This window comes from Mauremys reevesii, linkage group 3, assembly GCF_016161935.1.
Source record: "Mauremys reevesii isolate NIE-2019 linkage group 3, ASM1616193v1, whole genome shotgun sequence".
NCBI classification, from domain to species: Eukaryota; Metazoa; Chordata; order Testudines; family Geoemydidae; genus Mauremys; species Mauremys reevesii.
The window spans coordinates 38,201,222-38,225,628 of record NC_052625.1 but is presented as its reverse complement, the minus strand read 5'-3'; the positions used below and the strand labels follow the sequence as shown (position 1 = coordinate 38,225,628).

The 24,407-nt window shown below is 40.0% G+C and overlaps 1 protein-coding gene across 5 annotated transcripts in view; it reads left to right on the top strand.

Annotated features, from left to right (window-relative positions):
* The window catches only part of THADA (THADA armadillo repeat containing), a 335,835-nt gene that overhangs the window by 244,753 nt on the left and 66,675 nt on the right, over nucleotides 1-24,407 (top strand). For all 5 annotated transcript variants that reach the window (XM_039529575.1, XM_039529574.1, XM_039529572.1 and 2 more), the window contains one exon: nucleotides 16,464-16,549. In XM_039529575.1, coding sequence (XP_039385509.1) covers nucleotides 16,464-16,549 — 86 coding nt within the window. The remainder of the gene's footprint in view (nucleotides 1-16,463; nucleotides 16,550-24,407) is intronic.

Sequence of the window (24,407 nt, the reverse complement as noted above, 5' to 3'; positions counted from 1 at the left end):
ACACAAAAACCCAATCCTGTTCTTAAAAAAGGTAAATTTTATTAAAAACAACTTAGAAACTTAGGCTATTGCTAGATTTAAAAAGAGCAAATATAATAATCAAGCATCAAGAATGGTTTTCTTGAGGTCCAGCTTAATGTTTACAAGCAAAACAAAAGCATTTGGGGGTTAGCACAGAGGAGTCCACAAGCCTTACAGAAATAAGAGATAAACCTAATCGCGTCTTTCTAGACATTTCCTGATCTACTTACGTATCTGGGGTTTCAAATTGAGTAGTTTTTAGGTATGATCTGGTGATTTTCATACCTGGTTCACAGCTTTTTACAGCATAGCTTCAGCCCTGTTTTTGCTCTGTCCCCTCTCTCCAGAGAACAACAGACAGACAGACAAAGGGATAGTTCTTTCCCAATTTTAAAAAGTTTTAGCCTTCGCACTGGGTGGTCAGGTGCCCATGCCCTTCCTTTTACTTATGGTTTTTTTTAACCCTTTACAGGTAAAGCAAGTAGAGAACAGCTACTAACTAGGATTTTATAGCTAACTGACTGGGTGTTCATAAAAGGGAGGCCCCTCCCCATTCATTTATCACAATGGAATGTGGAATACACGTAGGGGCCAGCACTCAAAGAAGAAAGAAAAGTTACCCTTTGTAACTGAAGTTCTTTAAGGTGTGTGGTCTCTATCTGTATTCTACCTGTCCCTCTGCTTTGGATCATCTCTGATTTGTGGTAAGAGGAGGAACTGGAGACATGTCCATCTGCACCATGCCTTTACCGTTGGCATAGAACATTAGAAGATGAAAGGTGCAGGTGCAGACCAACAGATGCTACTTACAAAATTCTTCAGTCTCAAGTGCATGGAGTGTATGCACGCCCACAGTGGAATACAGATAGGGACCACACATCTCAAAGAATTCCAGTTACAAAGGGTAAGCAACTTCCCTTTTTAATTTAATTTTTAGTATACAGCAAATTTGAAAAGCCTCTGTTTCTCTAAATTATGGAAATCTCCATTGTCTTTGATTGTCATGCTGAACATTTTGGAAAGATCTACACCATGCTTAACCAATGTGAGTTGCACTGTTAAATCCTGTCTTTACTATTAAAAAAGCTATCTTGTTGGTAGACATTGTAGTGCCTAGCACAGTCAGAGTACAGTTCTAGTTTGCCAGTGTAAATATACCAAGTGGCAGTCCCTGCTTAATTGCTATTTGTGTACCACCTACTGTCTAAATTAAGTACAGCTTTGTGACATCCCCCGTTCCTGCACCTCAGTTTAACTCTTGCTGAAGCAGAAGTCAGAGTTCTCTCTTTGCAGAAAGCATTAAACTTTCAGGGCTATTGTATTCAAAACACTGTATGTAATATTGATAACATCTCCCAGTCAGCTTCAGGGAGAGAGTACCACACCATTTTGTTAAACAAACATTTAATATACAAAAAAATTGTGAACAGTATCTGGACTGCTTATGAATAACTTTTAAACAAAGCTATTAGGTAGTAAATCTACTGGTGTTTCTTATATACAGTTAGCTAGTAGCCAAATGTAAATGGCTTATCCTCTAGGAGCAGCAAATGCTCCACTCCCAACTCTCCCTGTAAGTCCATAAAATACATTGTAACAGATCATACATTTGTCTGAGGACTTCTCTAGTAAGTACAGCTGGAGTAACACTCATCTGTATCCAGGGACTCAGCCCTCAGAGCAGACCCATCTCTTGGCCTGCATCAATCAGAAGCTGAGTCCACAGGGCTGTCTTTAAGCCTCCCTTCCCAACATTTTGATTGGCTCAGCTGTTAGATAGTGAATATGTGTGGGGTCTGCAAGAGTGCTTGCCCTTAATGGAAACTTTCTGTACAGCTTCCATAACTACTGCTGAGCATGTTTAGTAACTGCCACACACCCTACTTGTGGATGTTTCTGGACAGGATGATAGGAACAGAGCAACACAAGAATGGCTCTGGCCAACTCTGTTAGATTGTGCAGATTCATCAACTTAACCTCCTTATGCTTTGACAGCTGTAAAAGGATCATCAGGAATATTTTATTGTCAGCTAATGACATCAATGCAATTTCTTTCCCATATCCAAGGTCATGATCAGATTGACTATATCAAGGAAATTCCTGTGCCACAGCCTATGCTTTACTCGAACAAGTTACTGGACTCAATAGAGGAGTAACTGGATACAATTCTGTGGTATACACGAAGTCAGGCGAAGTGATTTAATGGCCCCTTTTGGCCTTAAAATCTAAGACTTTATTAAAATATTTTCAACATTTGAGGATAAAAATCTTGCCAAAATTTGCCAGAAATATTTGCAAATTTTTACTGGCTCTGTTCTTAAAAGTTAAAAGCCAACTGACAATTGAAGCCATGTCATAGGTTTATTCCCCACTTTGAACTTTAGCGTTCACAAGATGGGGACCTGCATGGACTCCTCTAAACTAAAATTCTAGTTTAGATCTGGTTTTTGCTGCCACCAGTCAAGTTTTAAGTGTCTGACACACTCCCTGTTCCCCCAAAACTCTCCCTGGGGAACACAGATTCAAACTTGAATCTCAACACAAAGGGAAACAACCCATTTCCCCCCTCCCCTCTCCTAGTGCTTAGGAGAGATACCTGGATTCAAATTCCTTGAAGCAAAACAAAGAGGGATTCACTTTTCTCCCCCCCCCTTCCCCTGAAAATCCAAACAAGGAAGAAATCAATCAAGTTCTAAAAAGAAAAGATTTTATTAAAAAGAAAGAAAGTACCCTATCTCTGTAATACCAGGATGGAAAAATACAGGGTCTAACTTATAAACCTGGAGAGGCTCTCCCCCTGACTCCTTTCTCAGAATAATCAAAGTAACAGCCAACAGAAATAAAGATATTTCTTCAGCAAACACACAATTGCAAATGTAGAAATCAAATTATAAGACTAGTCTGCCTTTCTAATACTCACTAGACTGAATAGAAGAAAATACTTCAGGAAACTTGGAGAACTTGAAGAATATGTCTGGCCTCTCTTAGATCCAAAACGAGAACAAAGACCCAACAAGGAACACAGAGATTTGAAATTATCTTGTCCCCTGATTGGTCCTCTGGTCAGGTGTTCATCAGGTTACTGAGCTTGTTAACCCTTAACTATCTGTTATGACAAGCCAAATCTAATTATATGGTATGTGGAGTGTCCGCTGTAATGGTTACAGGGAGCCTCTGTCACCTTTCTGGACTCTCTGAGTGCGCCATCTCAAGTATCAGGCTTTGTGCCTTTACCTCTTCTGGATGGAATCCTGTGGTTCTCCCACTTTTAGACTCAGCCCTATGCTACAGTACCCTGTTTATCCTTCATTCTTACCCTGTATGTCTGACCAAGTTTGGGCACCTGCAGTTGTTTGCTTTGCAAGTTTGTGACCAGTGGTAAATATAGTGACCAGACAGCCTTCTTAAACCAAAGTATTGTTTATTTTAGCAGTAGGAACAGAGCATTAGAGGAAAAAAAGGATTTAAAAACAACTACTAGTCTATATGCATCACTGTCTTGCCTAAAGGCTTATCTTCCCCTGATGATAACCTAGGTAGGCCTAACTTCTTCAGATGCTCCCAGCAGGTCCATGTGTCTCACTCTAGTTTCCCCCCAAAAATATACCCTTTTAATCCTCCCAGAGAACATAAGTACAGCCATACATTGGGTCAGACCAAACGTCCATCTAGCCCAGTATCCTGTCTTTCGATAGTGGCCAATGCCAGGTGCTTCAGAGGGAATCAACAGAACAGGTAATCATCAAATGATCCATCCCCTGTTGCCCATTCCCAGTTTCTGGCAAACAGTTCTTCTGTTCTTCTGTATTCATGGGCCTTTCCTGTCCTGGTCCAAAATACTTTTTCTGGTTAGCTGGAGAGGAGGCAAAATCATGAGAGCTTTAGTTCTGGCATTATCTCTTAACAGTTCTCAAGTGTTTGCTGAGAGGTGGCTTATCTTGAGCTATTCTTTTCTTTCCTGCCTGGTTTTCCAGACAGACGCCTATTGAGTTAAATCAACATAGTCATACAGAAAACATCCCAAAAACCATTCATAAATTACAGAGCAGCTGCCAATCTGCCACATCCCCTTAATCTTTAATTTCAGAATGATAAAGTTCCCTGAAATTTCTACCATTTTTTTTAATCTGCTTTTCCTGCATAAAATATATCTTTTTTGTTAGCGACCTAATGCCATTCATCAGGGAGAAAAAATATCCAATATATTATAGGCAGGAGCTGGAGTATCTCTTAAAATGCATAGAATAACAAAAGCAACCCTTTTAAGGGCCAAATCGTGCCTTACTTGCACAGAACAAATTTGTCACTTACCTATGCCAGTGCAGCTATGCTAGGAACTAGGTCACAACTTAGTCCACAGGTAAAACTCTGATTGGTTCAGCAGGGTTGTCTAGGTTAAGTAATGCAGGATTTTTTACAAAGGCTTTACCAGTGGCATCCAATATGTTAGCCAGACTGTTAGAACAACAACCATTTTGTTTATCATTTAAAGGACGGGAGGAGGGAGAAAATAGGTTAAAAAATCAATAAGGGCTGGGAATTAAATGAAATTACAGCAGACCAATTTATCTTCTATAACCTGACTGAATTTAAAGTGGAGGTTTAAATATAATATATAGTTGTTGCTGACCACTGTCTTTCACACACATTTCTGTTGTGCAAAATGTAAGTGCAGTTTTTCTATGAGGCTGTCTTAAAGTGTAAGCAGGTAGGAAGTGTTCGTACCAGGAATTTTGGACATCTCTCCAAACTCCCAAAAATATTTAAAATTCCAGTAACAATTACTTCTTTATGACAGGTTGAGGAGGGGACAAGGTAGTTCAGTGAATCAATGCTGAAATGAAAATCTGACTTGGGTCAAATGAGACATAAGATTAATTGTTATTCTAATTCTGCACTAGGCATTTATGTATCGCCCCTCTCAAAAAGGCCTATGTGAGACTAGCTAGACCTGGTTCCCCTCCCCCTAGCCACTCAAGTGTATCTTAGGCTAATTTGACAGAGTATGCGGGGGAGGAAAGGGAAAAGGATTCTATGTAGGCTGCAAAATTTTGGCCACTGTTTTATATTCACTTAATTCAGAAGCCAAATTCCTTAGTCAGCTTTTAAAACTGAGGGTAGGGGAATAAAGCAGGAACAATGAATTAAACCCTATGCCTCTGTCTGAATGAAATATATTGGGAACAAATCTGTGTTTACACCCTGTGTAGTTAGTTATTACTTTAGAATTCACAAACTTGTGTTGTGCATTTCGCATATGAATAGGAATAGACTATGCAAACTTACCATAACCATGTGTTCTCGTAACAGAATAATACTCTGGTCTGAGAGCGATTGTTGGGGTTAACCAGGCTGATTTAGTTGGGGGTTGGTCCTGCCTTGAGCAGGGGGTTGGACTAGATGACCTCCTGAGGTCCCTTCCAGCCCTGATATTCTATGACTAATGCAATAAGAGCAGCTGCTGGATAGAGGTTGACTATATAAGCCTGGAAACTGTGTCATAGTCCTCCAACCAGCAACTTCCAGAGTTAACACGCATTGTAAACGGTTAACATAGAAAACCGTTAACCTCCCCCAATTAACATGGGTGGGAATAAACGCAGAGTAGAGGATTTTCCTGTTATGAGCAGACCTTTGTGGTTAATTCAGATTGTCTATTCTCACACACAGACTGTTGGGAAGTAGCAGCTACCCACCTGAGTTTGTGTTGGAGTGGGGTAGGGAACAGAAAGGCGGGAGGAGAAAAGGTAATGGCAAATGGCAATTTGAAGAACCCAGAAATCAAACACAGCCTCTGAAGAAGCCACATCTATTTTGTAGTGTCTAGTTAAAGAATGTGAGTATTGGCAGGTGGCCACTCTGCATGTCTCCTCATCCTCATAAGGCCACTTTGTTTTTTTCCTCTGAGATAGAAACAAATGTTGTAGAACACACTCTAAGATTTGAGGAACAGATGTTCCAGCCTTCTTATAAGCTTTGGTTGTTGATCTGACCTAATGAGAGGTGATTGTCTAAAATGGTTCAAGGCCTTTGTCCTTGCCAGCAATGAAGAAGTTCTAATCAACTACCAGTTGTTCACACAGGAACAGAGAGAAAGTAATATAAGATGATTAGGTCACTAGGAGTCCCTGTGCCCAGCCTAACTGATCCTATTATCAATAACATATACCAGGGACTCAGTAAAAGGAAAATATCTTTGCCTTAAACATTTATTCCTTCTCAAGAGGAAATTGGATGCCTGATTGCACTTTAGGGTGACCAGATGTCCTGATTTGATAGGGACAGTCCTGATATTTGGGGATTTTTCTTATATAGGTGCCTATTTACTCCCCCCCCCCACACACACACACTCTGTCCCGATTGTTCATACTTGCTATCTGATCACCCTATTGCACTTTAAGAGGAGAAAGAAGCTTTCTTAGAGGAATTTATAGATTTTTTTTTTGAAGGCTTCTTATTTCTGGGAACAGATCTCAAGAGGTAACAAGTGAAAGTAACAAACAATGAAGAAATAGAAAGGAGTTCAGAGTTTACAATAACAACATTAGATGGCTATTCAGAATGGTTTTGTGCCCATCTTGGCACGAGTGGTTCCAGTTTTTAAGTTATGTAATTTGACTCATAAGAATCAAGCCTCTAAAACCCTATAAAGCAATTTGAAAGCTTTTATCCAGTTTTTAAAATATCACTGAGATCTACAAGTAAACTTACAGTCTCATGAAAGCTGAGTTTAAATTTTATGCACATAGCTGTTTTATTTATAGATATTGGCCACCTACTCGTGTATGAAATTGCCAAAATATTTGTCCTCTGAGTTTGACTAGAAAAAAATACTTTTACTCAATTTTAACTAAATTAGATATTTAGCAAATATCAGAATTAATGTACTGTTATAGTTCCTGTTCTGCTAATTATTATTGGAAAACTTGCTTCGCAGTGAGCAAAAATAGCAAGTGTAAAGCAAATTGCTGATTTTGAAAATATCTAATTTCAGTGAGAGGGAAAAAAGTTCAAAACTAATATATTATAAATGAATACAAACCATTTTCATCTTTATATGCAGGAACCCTTATGTGCATTATTTACATATGAAATGAAAACATTTGTTAATATAAGGTGAGTTTATACTTTTCTACAGGGACTTCTGCATGATGAACAGGAAACTGCATGAATATCCTCTTGCAGAGTTTCCTTTGAATTGTTTCATTGGAGGTCAGGAGTGGAGACCACAAAAGATAGTACTAATAGGGATGCTATATAAATAGTCTCGGCATTAATAGCTTGAGAAGGGAAAGCCCTATGGTTGGATGGCGATGAATACTACATAGGGTCGCATTTCCCAAATGAATATAGATTGGATTTAAAGGTTTCTTCTGCTGACTTTTGTGTGGAGGAGATTATAGGTGGAGAAGAGATTATGCCCAGTACTGCGTTGGTTCAAATCCTTCCTCCTTGCTCTGACAGAAATGAGGCCAAAGGATTGAGTTTTCCATTTCTTTACTCTCTTCCAAAGGAAACAACAAAGAGGATGACCTGGCTTTTAACTCATTCATATCTTCTTTAAAAAAAGAAATAAAGCAGTAATACAACAGAAGTCTAGTTTCAGTAATTAAGACAGGTACTATTGATACAATTACACACCTGGTCCAGTGAGCATGTAATGTGGTTGACTAAATACTGCTAGTTTCTTCCAATAAATTCCTATTCATTTAGTGTCAGCTTTTGCAGTCCAGAATAAGCCAGCCAATGACTGCCTTATATTGAGCATGACTTTACTATAAAAGGTGAAGCAAACTATTAAAAAAAATATTTGCAGAGCTCCAAACTGAGAGAGACTAAGATTAATTTCATCTTGTATAAACCTAGTCTACAATCACCACTGCTTAGGGGAGGTAAAGGTAGAGCAAAAATCAAAGGGGTTCCAACATTATTATGCATTCCAAAGCCAGCGGGATCAAAATGTAGTTGCACATTAAGATTCTAAACCTGGCAATTCAGATTTACATTCGCAGAGGGGGGCATATCTTGTGAAGGATACATTTCCTGATTCACATACCAATCAGTTTCTTGCTTTAAACAAATCACTTATTGTTATCTCAATGATATATTACTATATAACTGCTAACTTTGGACCTGTTCATAGAAATCTGAATGTGAGCACATAAAGATAAAGGGAATATTTAGTTTTATTAACATTTTCTCTTAATTTTTTTCCCTGAATTCTAGGAACTCATGAAAGGTTCCTATTTTTGCCAGTGACTTCAACTCTTCCTAATTTTATATTCACACACCAGAATTAAAAATGTAACTACCACCAAGTCTCAGACTACAGTGATTTGTTCAACCTTAATGATATAAAATTGGCCAGTCGGTTAAGTCTTATTTGTAAGGTCTAACCCAGAGTTAGTGGATGTTTGTATTTGGTATGGAGGGTGATGTCTGTGATTTTTCTTTCAAGTCTCTGATCCAGAATTCAATTCCAGTTATAAAGATGAGATTTTATTTGTCAGGAAACACTTTCACAGCCAGAAAACAATGTCAAAGTTGAGCTTGCTAGTGCTTTCAAAATGAAATAATGCAGCTGAGGGCCTCATACAAACCTCACTATTTCTTCACACTTCCTGTTTCGTTTCCTTCCAGTCATCCTAAGCCCCCAAATCTATGAAATTACATGGTGAGCCAACGCGGCCTTTATGGCACTGTCTCTTTTCTCTTCTTCCTCCTCATCAAATTAAAAGAACATTCCTTCAAGACCTTGAGTGATTATCTGTTGATGGCAGGTAGTGATCGATCTATCAGGGATTGATTTATCATGTCTCGTCTAGACGTGATAAATCGATCCCCGAACGCTCTGCCGTCGACTCCAGAACTCCACCAGGGCGAGAAGCGGAGTCGACGGAGGAGCCGCAGCCGTCCATGCCACGCCGTGAGGGCAGGAGGTAAGTCGATCTAAGATGCATCGACTTCAGCTACGCTATTCTCGTAGCTGAAGTTGCGTATTTTAGATCAATTCCCCCATCCCAGTGTAGACCAGGCCTAGGAGAAGCAGGAAGTGATACAAAGGCACCACATGGAACTTTTAGGAAACCACATTTTTCCTCCCTCAGATATAAAAGTCCTGTCAAGCCTAAGTCCTGTGTAATTTTTTATGAACAGCCTATTTTCTTCATATTTTGATTTGATTAGTCATCTGGACTGGATGCATAATGTATTTTTTTCATAAATACACCTCTACCCCAATATAACGCAACACGATATAACACGAATTCGGATATAACGCGGTAAAGCAGCGCTCCGGGTGGGCGGGACTACGTGCTCTGGCAGATCAAAGCAAGTTCGATATAACAGTTTCACCTATAACGCGGTTAGATTTTTTGGCTCCTGAGAACAGCGTTATATTGGGGTAGAGGTGTATTCAGGTGGAGAGGAAAGTGACCTACATTTTGGCCATTTGTCTGTGGACAAAAATAAGGAGTGCTGTTTTGAATGCTTAAACTCACATCCTAGCTACTGCTAGGATTTTTGGCTGGAGACAAGATTTCTGCTGGGCTTATTTACCAGAGCACCATTATATTTAGTTAACTACCGTTGTAGTGGAAAGGGTGTGAAACATTTTTTATATTAATAATAAAATAAAATGTAAGAGCACAGTTTCTGTAGAAATCTGTGTGAGACATAATTTTAAATTATACAAACTGCGCATAACTGAAATATTTCAGGATAGGCCATCCAGCTATTGGGTGCTGTTATATAAAGTCAGTTTCAGCATTGAGTTCAACACTGAGAGTTTTTGTGACAGCCGGAGCAATAGTGGAATTGTTCACTTTTGGAAAATTGGATTTTCTGCTGTGTCCAACTGGCATATATTGCTAGGAATTTTACTCACATGTGCAAAGCACTGAAACAAGCCAACACCAAACATTTGGCTAACCCTAAGCTAATAAAGCACCATTTCTAAAGCAGAAGACATACGGTACACACAAGCTTATATGATGCTGTGGTGCTGTTGTCACTTTTTCCGTAAAGGTTATGTCAGCCATGTCTTTCAGAGACATAGACTAGAAACTGAACATTTGCTTTGAGTCAAAACATTGTATAAAAAGTGGGAGTCTGGGGGCAGTTTTAGCTCCCAGGAGATTCTCTGTGGTCCAGTTGGAACTCTGTATGCCCACCATCCACCCCATTTTAATTCAACTGTCTCCCAGCCATTGTCCTCTTCTCTCCAGATAACTGGATGGGACTGTTTTGAGCCCATCACTTTGCTTCTTAATGTGTTCTGGATGCTCACTGTTGAGTCATATTCTTTCCCCATGCATTGAGCATGCTATCTCTGAAAGGCTTCTAGTTTCTGCCAAACTAGTGTGTGAAAATTGAGAACACTGACACAATGCCAAGAACTGAAACTTGGCTGTGTAAATATTTGGACTTTGCTTAGTCCATGTGTGTAGAAGCTATTTTTTTTACAACTTTTAAAAATAGGCATAGCCATATTGAAATGATAATGGCTTCCTCTGGGCATTGTTCTTAATGATATACATCTTTGCTGGGGGCAGATCTTTGCACTCTAACACTGCAGTGTGTTTTGGTTTCTCTGCACTATTTCACTTTTCTGGCTCACCTGGATAAAATATCCATGTTGTGAAAGATGTATAATTATTCATAAGTTTCTATACATGGACTGTACTTGTATTACAAATTGTAAAACCTACTCATAAATATATAGCTAGGAAAATCATACTGGCTTTACACTGCTACATGTTCTGAAGCAGCCTTTAAAGCATTGTATTGACTTTCCAATGAATGTCTCTATAGAACAACACAGCATTTACAGTGTTTGGATCACTTATGATCTGATAAAGTGTAACATGTTTGGGACTCTCTTTAAGTGAGTTGTGTCCAAAGTTAAAACTTAGTGACTAAAAGCATTTGGGTTTTATGTGGTCACTTCAAACCTGTCTTTCCATTCTGTGGGTTTATTTTCTTAAAGAAAGCTAATTATAATAAAATATCATTATACCTCCAACAAAAAGGGACGCTGTCAGTGCCTCCCAGTGGACAGAGCACTCACCTGGGATGTGGGAGACCTAGGTTCAATTCCTCCTCTGCCTGATGTGAGAGAAGGGATTTGAACTTGGGTATCAGTCACTGCAGGAGAGTCAGTGGGCGAGAGAGAGAGAGTGAGACTGACTCTATAGCCTTGTGGTTTGGGTACTCACCTTGGAGATGGGAGACCTTCATTCAAAACCCCCTATTTAATTATCTATACACAGCCGAATAGTTTCAGTGCGGGGGAGAGATGTGCTGTAGAGTATCCTAGTGGCCAGGGCACTCTTGTGCACTGTATGGAACTCAAGTTCAAATCCCATTTTCATGTCAGGTAGAGGGTGGGAATTGAACTCCCATTTTCATGTCAGGTAGAGGGTGGAATTGAACTCCCATTTTCATGTCAGGTAGAGGGTGGAATTGAACTCCATGTCTTCCTCATTCCAGGCAGGTGCCCTAACCACTGGACTAAAAGTTAGAAGGGAGGTCGTCACTGCCACTGCTTTTCTTACTCCACCACTCTTTGGGGGGGGAGGGCGGGGAAGAGGGGCTGAAATTATTTGTCAACTTCATGTTAAATTTGCAAATACTTTTGGGTCAACAAAACCTCAATTTTTCTTTCTATCTATCTATCTATCTATCTATCTATCCACACATACATACTAAAGAGAAACACGTGATATTCTTACCACAGGCAGGAAATGGATCTTGATTTTCAAAGCTGCAGTTCTTGAGCTATGACAGTCCAAAGTTGGGAGCTATCTATCTTTACTTTTAAATATCAGGCTTTTCAGAGCTGACCCAGATTTTGAAACATGTTGAGATTCGAGTCCTTCAACTGGTAGAGGCTTGAGTTTATTGCAGTAATGATGATACAAGTGGAATATAGAACAGAGGGTGACAACCACATACTTCTTGTTGCATCTCTTACTAGTCATTTAGAAGAGGCTTTATATCTCTTTTTTTATTGGAATGGGAAGATTAATTTAAGGGGAAAATAGCCCCTGAATATTCGCATTGGCTCTACTAGGGAAAAAAAAGGACTAGGAATTTTTCCTTCTTTCATTTGGCCGACAGTTTTGAAAAATGTATAATACCTTATGTCACTGCATAGGAATAATATATGTAGCATGGAAAAGTTACAGGCCAGAAAGGTAAATGTGTGTTAGGCTATATATGTTTATAACCAAGTTTTCCTCTCCAGGGGTGTGTTACAACAGCTGGGTTTTCCATTGCCATGACGGACTGCCTCTTTTGTAGTCCAATACAGCTGCAAAACTTTTGTCCTAAAGCAAATTTTTCATTTTCATGTCATGGTTGTGTATATTCTCTGTAAACTTGCAAAAATGTTCCAGTGTTTTTTTCCAGAATTTTAAAGGAGTTGTAAAGTTGAAACTGTTTCTTGAAATATACTGTAATTAAATCCTTGAGTGAATTTAAAGCTTAAAATTAAGCATGCAAAACAAACTTCAGAAACTAAAATTAAAATGAAATATTGAACACTGAGTATTAGTAAGGCCCTACCAAATTCACAGGCCATTTTGATCAATTTCACAGCCAGGAGATTTTAAAATTGTCAGTTTCACATTTTCAGATGTTTACATCTGAATTTTCACAGTGTTGTAACCGGGGGGTCCCAACCCAAAAGGCTGTCAGAGTGTGGGGGTCACAAAGCTATTGTAGGAGGGTGGTGGAATTGCCATCCTTCTGCCCTGCTGCCTTTAGAGCTGGGCAGCCAGAGAGGAAGGATGCTGGCCAGGAGCCCAGCTTTAAAGCCAGCGCCACTGCCAGCAGCAGCGCAGAAGTGAGGGTCACAGTGTATGGTGGGGTGGGTTACCATATGTCTGGCTTTCCTGGCAGTCTCCCACCCAAGTGGAGGGATGACAGCTGGAGCCACAGCTTCCCCGTATAGGGGGCGACAGCTGGAGCCGCAGCCTCCATGTAGGGGAGGTGGGGGGTGTAACAACTAGAGCCATTGCAGCTTCCTGAGGTTCTCGGAAATGGGTCTGACCCACCCTGGGAGTGGCCCCTGCAGGGAAAGAGGAAGTCTCATCCCTGACCAGGACTAACAGCTGGAGCCCTGTGCAGGGTAGGAGCCCCTAACTGGGAGCCAGATTTCATAGGGGAGATCAGATTTCATGGCCCATGATGCATTTTTCATGGCCATGAATTTTGTACGGCCATAAATATTAGTCACAGCTAAAGCTTGCAGTTGTTTGTCTCTCCTACAATGTCAATTTATGTTTGTATTGTACTGGGTTTCTTTCATTCTATAAGTTATGCCCTAGCAAAGGGTATCCTGGCTGAAACATACAGTGATAGTGATACAGAGAAAAATAAAGAAATATGCCTGAATTAACTTTCATATTGTCCAGGTGATTTTAATTACTTGTGGTTTGATCAAGTGTAGCAGAAAGTGGTTTACAGTTGACTGATGCTATACAACTGAAACCCCCACAATTAAATTTTGGGTGCACAAAACAGAGACTCTGAATTCAGAAACTCATTATAACATGTTCTAAACCAAAGCAGAAATGTAGCTGTGCCTAACAAAAGATGTAGCAGTTAATTTGTGATGGAGGCTGCCCTTGATGTATTCAAAGGGAAAAGATTTTGGGGGGACAGAGAGAAGAGAAAATCTAGACTCTTGTTTTTGTTCTTTTAGTTAATTAAATAACAATAACAAAATAAGTAGATTTGTCAATTGACATAGTAATGAGACACTTATGTGATCTGACTCTCCCAAATAAGCTAGTTTAAAATAATATAGAAATGTGTAATAAGACATTTATTGCTGATGGGAACATAATGGGAGGAGTATCAGAGGGGTAGCTGTGTTAGTCTAGATCTGTAAAAAGCGACAAAGAGTGGGAGGAGACATTTTTCATTCCATTAGAAGGGCTGTCATTCAGTCAGAATGTAAATCTCTGGGTCATTGGCCTATTCTTTTGCATATGCGGTCTAGTACAAACAATAGATCTGTACTAATTAGACAATAAATTGAAGATGTTCCAGTTTTTGACTCAGCTAGTTTCTTTATGTTTACAGTAATACAGTAACAACTGAAAACTGTCATGATGCAAAGGAAAGACAGGAAGAATAGTAAGATGCCAGTATGGCTTCATTAGGAGCTCTTTAATGACCTGAAAATCAAAAAGGAATCCTACGAAAAATGGATACATGGACAGTTTGCTAAGGAGGAGTTCAAAAGAAGTAGCAACAGCATGTAGGGACAGAATTTGGAAGGCTGAGGCACAAAATGAGTTATACCTAGCAAAGGACAAAAAAGTCAGTAAGAGAAGGTTCTTTAAATACATGAGAAACAAGAGAAAGATGAAGGGAAGTGTAGGTCCTCTACTTACCAGAGAAGGAGAATTAATAACTAATGACATCCAGAAGGCTGAAACAAAACACCTCAGTCTTCACTAGGGAACTTAAGAAATTAGCTGAAGCAATTTCAGAACCCTTAGCAATTATCTTTGAGAACATCTGGAGGACAGGTGAGGTCACAGAAGACTGGAGAAGGGCAAACATAGTACCTGTATTTAGAAAGGGGAACAAAGAGGACCTGGGAAATTATAAACCAGTGTTAGCCTAACTTTGATACCTGGGAAGATACTGGAACAAATTATTAAACAATCAGTTTGTAAGCACTTGAGGGTTATAAGTAATAGCCTTAATGGATTTGTCAAGAACAAATCATGTCAAATCAACTTAGTTTCCTTCTTTGACAGGGTTGCTGGCCTAGTGGACGGGGGAAGCAGTAGATGTGATGTAATCTTGCTTTTAGCTAGGCTTTTGAGACATTCCCACAGGACATTCTCATGAGCAAACTAGGGAAATACAGTCTAGATGAAATTACTATAAGGTGGGTTCACAACTTGTTGAAGGACCATACTAAAAACAAAAAATGAAGATATAACTATCTCCTAAAACTGGAAGGGACCTTGAAAGGTCATTGAGTCCAGCCCCCTGCCTTCACTAGCAGGACCAAGTACTGATTTTTTGCCCCAGCTTCCTAAGTGGCCCCTTCAAGGATTGAATTCACAACCCTGGGTTTAGCAGGCCAATGCTCAAACCACTGAGCTATCCCTCCCCCCAAAGAGTAGTTATCAGTAGTTTGCTGTCAAACTAGTAGCGCATATCTAGTAGGATCTTCCAGGGGTCAGTCAATATTTTCAGTAATGACTTTGATAATGGAGTGGAGAGTATGCTTACAGCATTTGCAGACAACATGAAGATAGGACGGTTTGCAAGCACTTTGGAGGACAGGATTAGAATTCAAAAGGACCTTGAGAAATTGGAGAATTGGTCTGAATTCAACAAGATGAAATTCAGTAAGGACAAGTGCAAAGCACTTCACTTAGGAATTTAAAATCAGATGCACACCTACAAAATGGGTAATAACAGGGTAAGTGGCAGTACTGCTGAAAAGGATCTGGGAGTTATAGTGCATCACAAATTGAATACGAGTCAAAAATGTGATGCAGCTGTGAAAAAAGTTATCATTCTGGCGTGTATTACTAGGAGTGTACAATTCTGCATGCTACATTTTAGGAAAGATGTGGACAAATTCCAGAGTCCAGAGGAGATCAACAAAAATTATGAAAGGTGTGGAAAACCTGATCTGTGAGGAAAGGTTAAGAAAAATTGGGCATGTTTAGCCTTGATAAAAGAAGACTATAGGGGGGCCCTGCTAATAGTTTTCAAATATGTTAAGGGATGTTATTAAAGAGGACTGTGATCAATTGTTCTGCATGTCCACTGAATGTTTGAATGAAGGCTTAACCTGCGGCAAGGGAAATCTATGTTAGATATTAGAAACATTTTTCCAATTATAAGGATGGCTAAGCTTTGGAATAAGCTTCCAAGGGAGGTTGTGGAATCCCCATCATTGGAAGATTTTTAAACAGGTTGGACAGACACCTGTCAGGGATGATCTAGGTTTACTTGGGGTATGTCTTCACTACCAGCCAGATCCGTGGACAGCTATCGATCCAGCGGGGATCAATTTATTGCATCTAGTCTAGACGTGATAAATCGATCCTCGAGCGCTCTCCCGTCAACTCCTGTTCTCCAGCTTGGCGAGAGTCGCAGGCAGAGTCGACGGGGGAGCAGCAGCAGTCGACTCACTGTGGTGAAGACACCACGGTAAGTCGATTTAAGTACATTGACTTCAGCTACATTATTCACATAGCTGAAGTTGCGTAAATTAGATCGATCCCCCCTCTCCCCCCAGTGTAGACTAGGCCTTAGTCCTGCCACAACACAGGGGGCTGGACTTGATGACTTCTCAAGGGTCCCTTCTGGCTCTATGATTCTGTGTTACAATTTCAGTGTCTGAGCAGAGTGGGAATTTTATAAGGAATTTACTTTCTGTCAACAATTTGTTTTTCTAGGCTGAATCCTTGTTTGGTGACCAGAGCTGCATATCTTGATGTCCTTGTTGTGCTGAGTGATTATCTTGGGAAATCTAGAAGAAAAGGCAAGTCAACTGTAATATACAACTTCTAAATCTGCTGCAGGAAATTTCAGTGCTGTATTAATCCTGGGTGAGGGGGAATAGATGCACTAGTTAGACCAGTGGGAGCTGCTGGTGCTGAGCACTTTTGAAAATCTGGACACTTTGTGTAGGGGTCCAGATGAGGAGAAACTCATGACCCATTGGTATCTGTGAAAACCAGTACTGGCAGGGGCCGCTGAAGAGAAGGAGGGTTCCTTCCTGCCAGGGGTTAAAGGTGTTGCCTTTTCAGCATTCATGTTCCTTCTAGTCAAAAGCTTAAAAGTCAAACTCTGATCCCCTACGTAGCTCAAGCTTTCTAAGTAGTTCTATTTTATTGATGCAAAATTTCAAAGATGGAATAGTGTCTCCAATCCACCCTGGAAAAAATGGTTAAGTTCCATGGGAGTATGGAAAACTTCATAGAGATCATTTCTGCAGTAGGGTGAGAAGTTTTACAGAAAGTCACACCTCCAAAGATTCAGCAGTTTGATTGTTTACATCATCAATGGGAAGTTCTTGGATGAAGGACGAATCAAAACTATTAATGGCATTAAACTGTTGCTTAGCATGTTATTTATTGTCATACAAAACACAATAAATGATGAAATAAAGTGAAAGCACGATTAGAAGGCCAGGCCTCTGGAGTGTGACTGAGGGAAGGATAAATTCTGTGCAGCTATAATTAGCTTACTGTGTCTACGTATTGCACAGTTCTTCAGCATGGTGCTTTTTTATTATCCTGTCCTTAGCCACTGGTACAGCAAGGTGAGTTAAGGACAGTTTTGTTGGTTTAATTCAAACCCATAACATAAGTGTTTTTGTGGTTTAATTTTAATGTTGCATTTAACTGATTGAGACAAATCCTTTATTTATAAGAGGGTCTCTTCTGGAGGGAGGCACTCTCAGAATTAAAACAAATACATTTCACTTGTTTTACACATTTTCTTGCTGAGGGGTTTCTGCAAGGCAAGAATAGATTTAACTTACATAGGAGTGCTGCCAGTCAGACTACTTGGCTAGCACCACTCCAGTTTTGGGGCAAAATTGGCAAGCTCAAGCTCCCAGGCAGAGCAAGAGCTGCAATTATCTGGTACTGCTTCATATCCCCCTCCCCCGAATGAGCTTTCCACCCCCAGGGACCCACAAGCTCTGGGCGACATTAAATCCAGCATAGCCTGATGCTGAATCCAAATGTATGCTTTTACTGACGGATCAAGCAAAAAGAGAAGCTGTGGGGAATGTGGTCTTAACCAAGCAGAAATATCTGAAGTAATTGCAGTGGGGATGTAGAAAATAGCCCCCAAAGGGGCATACTTCATGGGAGGAGGTTAGGAGGCAGAGGCCAATGCAAAGGGTTCATATATCCTGTGCAATGAAGAGGTTGCTCCTGCACCATGCCATGGGGCTGCAGGCTTAGTGGCTCCACGACTACGTAGATCCGATATAGAAACATTGAAATTCCCATCCTGGATCAGACTAGTGCTGCATCTAATCTGGTATCCTGTCACAAACAGTGGCCAGTATCTGGTGCTTCAAAGGAAGGTACAAGAAATGTTGCAGAAAGTAGTTTTAGTATAACCTGCCTCCAGGGCAGGGACGACTCCAGGGTTTTTGCCGCCCCAAGCGGCAAAAAAACCCACAAAAAACAAACAAACAAAATAAAACCGCGATCAGCAACAATTCATCGGTAGCTCCACCGCACCACTTTCTTCTTTGGTGGCACTTCAGTGGCAGGTCCTTCCCTCCAAGAGGGACTGAGGGACCCCGCTACCGAATTGCCGCTAAAGAGCCTGACGTGCCACCCCTTCCCCTTGGCCGCCCCAAGCACTTGCTTGCTGAGCTGGTGCCTGGAGCCGGCCCTGCCCCAGGGAAAATTTCTTCCTATCCACAATAATTAGAGTTTGACTTGTGCCCTGAAACATGAGGTTTTATATCTCTTCCAAAAGTCTCATTTTTAAAAAATACATGTAAAAATATATTTACTACTATAACTCCAGATATTCTTGTTATCTGTCTAAATGCCCTGTCCTTCTTGGAATACTGATACGCTCAAAACATTCAAAACCTGCCTTCAAGACCATTCATTATTTTATATATTTTTATCATGTTTCCTCCTATTTGTGTCCTTTCTAAGGTGAACAATCCCAGTCTTTTCAATCTCTCTTTATATAAGAATTTTTCCAAGCCCCTAATCATTCTTGTTGCCTGCTTCTGAGCCCCTTGTAATTCTGCACTAATCCTTTTTAAAACTGATCAGAATTAAATACAATATTCCAGGTGTGGGCATCTCATTGTTTTATATAGTGGCATTGTCATATTTTTTATCAATTTCCATCTCATCCCTTACGCATCCCAATGTCTTGTCTGCTTTTTGACAACTGCTGCAAATAGATCAGAGGTTTTTGTTGACCTGTCCACATCTGTCAATTCATCTGTTCCTTTCCAACCCTCATCTTTTGAGGAGCAGATTCATTACAGAGTCTCTTGCATTGCTGTGGCTGTACAAATGGTAGTGTCTCCACTCATGTCTGGGGGTTAGAGGATTTCATTCTCTATTCGCAGCTCCTGCAACTTGGGCTTTGTGCTGTGGGAAAATATGTGATCCTAAACAAACTGATATTGTGTATACATATTTATCTTTGTTCATGTGTACTCCACTGGGAAAGTCATTAAAATTTGTGTTCACATATGATAATTTCAAAATACTACATTACTTCAGTACATTTTCTATGAAAATGCATTTAAATAAAGTAGCTTTTATTGACTGAAAGAGCACTCTGTTATGTTATATACAACTAGAAGTGTCCTAATAATATATTAAAGAGAATCTGTAGCCTAAGCAGTGTTGTCTCAAGTCTTATACTGAAATACTGTAAGCAATCATTGCAATTTGAAGTTTTACATTCTTCATAGTTTAAACATCTTTCTCCAGTGAGTGTGTTTCTGGTTATGGGCCACAACTGTTCTATTTTATTCTTGATTTGTAAAGTTGTTTCACTAAAATAAAAGGGGGATGGACAAGTCCAAATAAAACTGTTTCTTAGTGTGTTTATATAAGAGGCCCCAGGAAGTGCTGTATATGAGTTCCAGGCCACAGACTGAAACTGATTTTCATCAACACAAACTGGAATGCAGTGTAATGAGTCTGCAACTGGTTAAAATCAGACCACTTCTAATTGATTGTGCCTGTCAAAGGGGTTACAATTACAAAGACATTTTCAGAGTACAAGCATGCCTAGTCTTTTCCTATTTTACATTTACTTTCTGTCAATGATTTGTTCTCTTCAATAAATAAAACCTCTCTGTTAAAGTCCAGTTTAGACCATGTGGAATTTGCTACACAAATTCAAAGCAATTTAAGATGCAGGAAAGGGAGGCGAGGCAGCAGTGGTAGAGACTAAAACTATCTTGCTCAACTAAAAATTGATTATAACCCCAAAAATATATGTTGAGATAAGGTCCAGAAGTATTTATCATCTTAAAAAGGCTAGATATTCTGCCTTACTGCACTTCCTCAGAAACCTTTATTAAAATTAGAGACTTGCATCATAAGTTTGCACAGTTTAGTCTCTGTACACACAAAAAACGTATTTGGAATGTGTAACAACAAATATCATACAGTAGTCAGCTTCTTAAAGCACATCTGGCCACTGTTCATTTGTTTCCCAGTCTGAAAGCCCTTATGCTCCTCAAGCAGTATGCAAAGTTTTGATGCTTAGAGCTAGCTTCTGCTGTTCTTTTGGATCTCAGTGCTAAGACTCCTGAGACGCCACATGACCCAAGATAATGTAAATTTTCAAGAAATGTTTTACCTTTCGCTTTTCTTATAGGTTATAACTACAGTTGAAACAAGGTGAAAACTGGTTCAAATCCAAACTTTTTATATCATTCAGATATATAGCACTTTCTCTGTAGCTCCAAAAAGACCTCTTCTGCCTTTGTTGAAATCCATTTTAAGGTTTCATCTGGTTTAGCTTCTTTGCTGAGCTGGTTCCTATCTTCAGTGGTTATAATAATACCTAACACAGTATAGTACTGCGTACCTTTAAACCATTATGTCTATGTTAACCATCTACAGGACTATGTTGGCCACAGTCTTCAAATCTGGCATGTTCCAGGGTTTTTCCAATTTAATGAGGGAGGACTATGCATTCTGGAGCTCCTCTGACTTGGGGAAGCCTGGGAACTTTAAAATTTGTAACTTGTAACAAGTGTATCCTGCTGGAGAATAGCCAAGTACTCTCCCTCCAAATAGAACAGCACTACAGTGGACAACATAGGAGATTAGGGAGATGGGGAGTCAGGGAATTATTGGTGATAGGAAATTCAGAGAGTCAGGTAGCTTATTAGTAAAAGGTAGTGGAAAGTAAAGAGGAAACTGATTTGAGTTGAAGGAGGGAGGCAGAAAAGAGAGTGGTCACTTCACTATGCAACCTTATCAGAAGTTTGTCTGATACATGCAATCTTGACATTGCTTGATTTTTTTTCATTGCTTCTGAGACTGATTAGCTATAGTGGTAAACTATACGGGCTGACTTTCCTAATAGAAGTTTCCCAAACATAATAAGCCATCTTGGCAAAAGGACTTTCTTGCTGGTATAACTTCATCTACACTGGCTTTTGCTGGTATAGGTTTGTTGACTGGGGAAAGATTTTTTCACAGTCCTAACTGACATAGCTGTGCTGGCAAACTTTTAAGTGAGGGCCTGGCCTCAGCCAGCATTTCCTGAATTTTGAATGCTTGATTGTCAACTTTAATGTTGCATTAAATCTACATGTTTTGCATGGTATTATTACTTGTATTTTCAATAATATCCCAAAGCATAGAACTAATACAGTAATGGGAGAGTGGACTTCCAAGTTCTAACCGGAATAAAATGTAGTAGAGACTTGTGTCCCTGAGGCAAGCGAGAGTCTGAATGCAGGCAATAAAAGGGTCTGTTGAATAGGTCCAGTTTCACAACTACACTGTTCAGTGTAGATCTGCGTTTTATGGCTTAATAGAAGAATTGACTGACAAATAAGAGTGATTAGGAAAAAATATTATTTATCTGAACCTGCTCCAGAATTTCCATGGGAATGCAACAGAATCCAGGGACCTTGCCACAAAATTTAGGTCCAGTTTGCTACAGGATAAGCATTGGGCCAGGTTTGTATTTCTAGTTATTTTTGAAAATTCTAAAAAACACCAGCTGAAGTCAGGAAGAACTGCTCACGTTGTACTATTGCACAATTACATTCAGCATTGGCCTTTGCCAGAAACAGTGTACAAGGCTGGATGGACTATCCATCTGTTTAGGTGCAATATTTTTTATTACCAGATTTCTCTAAAGAGCACACTCATCTGGATTCCGGGCTGCTGCTCTAATTCCTTAGTGGCAGGTAACTCCAGCTGGTTAGTAGGTGTCATGGTGCGCAACTCACCGCTGCAGCACCTCCTGCTGGTCGTCTCAGGGAATTAGTGTTTCCAGCCTCCAGAGCTCCCTCTGCAGGCCAGTGTCCCACTGCCACTCCCAGGACCCGGTGTCCCTTGTCTTTGGGGTGCTGCCCCCTGGCAATGCCCCCTCAGTCTCAGGGTCTCCCCACACGGGGAACCCGCAACCCTCTATCCCCACCTTGCCTCAGTCGTGGGCTACTGCCAGTCACCATCTAGCCCCCGCTCACTGGGGCAGACTGCAGTGTAAAAGCCCCTACCTACCGGTGGGCTGCCCCTTGCAACCCCAGTACCTAATTGGCCTTCCACTAGGCCGCAGCCTGGGGGTTTCCAGGCTGGAGCTCCCCAGCTCCCTTGGCCTTCCCCCAGCCCTGCCCCACTCCAGGTACCTTCTCTCAGCTCCCTGCCACCAGGTCCCTCCCTCTCAAAGCTACAGAGAGTCTGTCTCTGGCTTCTGGCCCCAGCCCTCTTATAAGGGCCAGCTGGGCCCTCATTAAGCCGGCCTCGGCCTGATTGGGGCGTGGCCCTAGCTGAGGCTGCTTTCCCCAATCAGCCCCGCTTTTCCTTCTCTGCCACAGCCCTCTCTCCGGGCTGTTTTCAGCCTTTTAAGGCAGGAGCCCAAGGCTACGACATGGCTACATCACGGCATACATCCTCCCTATAACAGGTGGGAAACCCTCCAAGACACAACCTTCCCTCCTCAGACAGATGTCCCTTTATTTGTGCCATTCAGTGATTTGGCAATAGCTCTTGTCAATAGCTCTTTTCAATTCATAAAAAGCAAATATATATATAAAATTATAATATGAGCTCTAATAGTAAATGGCAGTTTGCACAGAGTAGTGTGCAAAAGCAGATATTTGTTTATTTAACATACTGTTCTCCCATAAATCAAATAAGAATATATAAATAAAGAAGAAAAAGAAACCAGTCAAAGCTACCAGAGAAAAGATGAAAGAAAAGTCTATGTATAAGTCCTTAATAGACACTTTTTTCTACTATGCATATACTGCCAGCCTCCTCGGGCCCAGTTCTGTCCTCAGATATGCATAGGCAACTCCTTTTGACTTCAGAAGTACTGTAGCGTTATATACCATTTTCAAAAATACTGTTGCTTCAGTAGGAGAGAGAAAACCATGAGTATGATCTCAAAGGTGTGAACCTAATGGAATAAAGCCATTAGAATTTCATGTCCATATTTAGATTTTTGACAGTTTGAGAGTGGGATTTTCAGAAGTGCCAAGCATTTGCCTAACTCTGCTTTTATTAATGTCAATGGGAGTAAAGTTAGACTAATGCTGAGTGTTTTGACAATTGTACCCTATGTCGACAGCTCCTTTTGATGCCAGAACGTAGCAGGTCAGTAATCCAGGTAAAATCATTTTATTGAAATTGAAAAACTAGATTCTGACTTGCATGCCAACTTTTAGCATTTTATTCCTTATATCAAGTGTTGTAGGTTTCACAAGCACTGTGCAGATTGGTATCCAATTAGCATTCTCAGTCCCATGATGCACTGTAGTAAATAAACTAATAAACTGGACAGATCTGACTTATTTTTAGGTATCTTTAAGGGCTCATATTTATCAGTAGGTACAACTGCAAGAATATAGTGCATCTGAAATGTGAGAGACACAAAAAACAGGCAATCAGTAAAGTTGTCTGGCATTTTATTTTTGTTTTACACCACATGGCCATGCTATCCTTAGAACAAATATTTTACAGTGGTGTTATCTTTGTCAAATATATTTGTGGTTTTCTTTGCTAATTAGAATGCACAGTACTTGTCCTGAATTTCTGCCAAATGTAATAAACTTTGTTTAGCTTCCATATATTATCAAAACTCCAAACGTTTTACAGTAACTAGTTTGTGAAAATGAAGCTGGAATCTCCAAAACAGTTTGTCTCAGTGATAAACTCATAGATATTATATATAATTCTAAGGCTGAGAATCTGGGTGTTTTCATTTTATACAACTTGCTCTTAAAAGGAAGCTAAATGCTAAGTAAAGTAAGCTTTCCCAAAGGCTAACTTAAAAATTAATTATGGTAAAATGGTAAAATCCAGGAAAAATAGTTAAAAGTACTTTATACTCCTTACAACTTGAATAATTAACGTGACAAGAATAAGTATAAGGTCAGTTATTTTAATGAGATTTTAACTTTCTTTACCTAAATCTCTAAGAAATGTGGCCAAACAGTTATAACGGGGGGGGGGGAGAGAGGGACCATTGGCAGCTTACAAATGCCTGCTTTGATTATTTGGTCTAATTAGGTTAAATTTAACAAATTCCATCTGAACAAATTGAAAACAATTTTCATCTGTTCATTATGTCATAAATTATGTAAACTCTGGGTGCAGATGCATTTAATGTGGTATATGGTCAATGCCATTCTTTTGACTAAA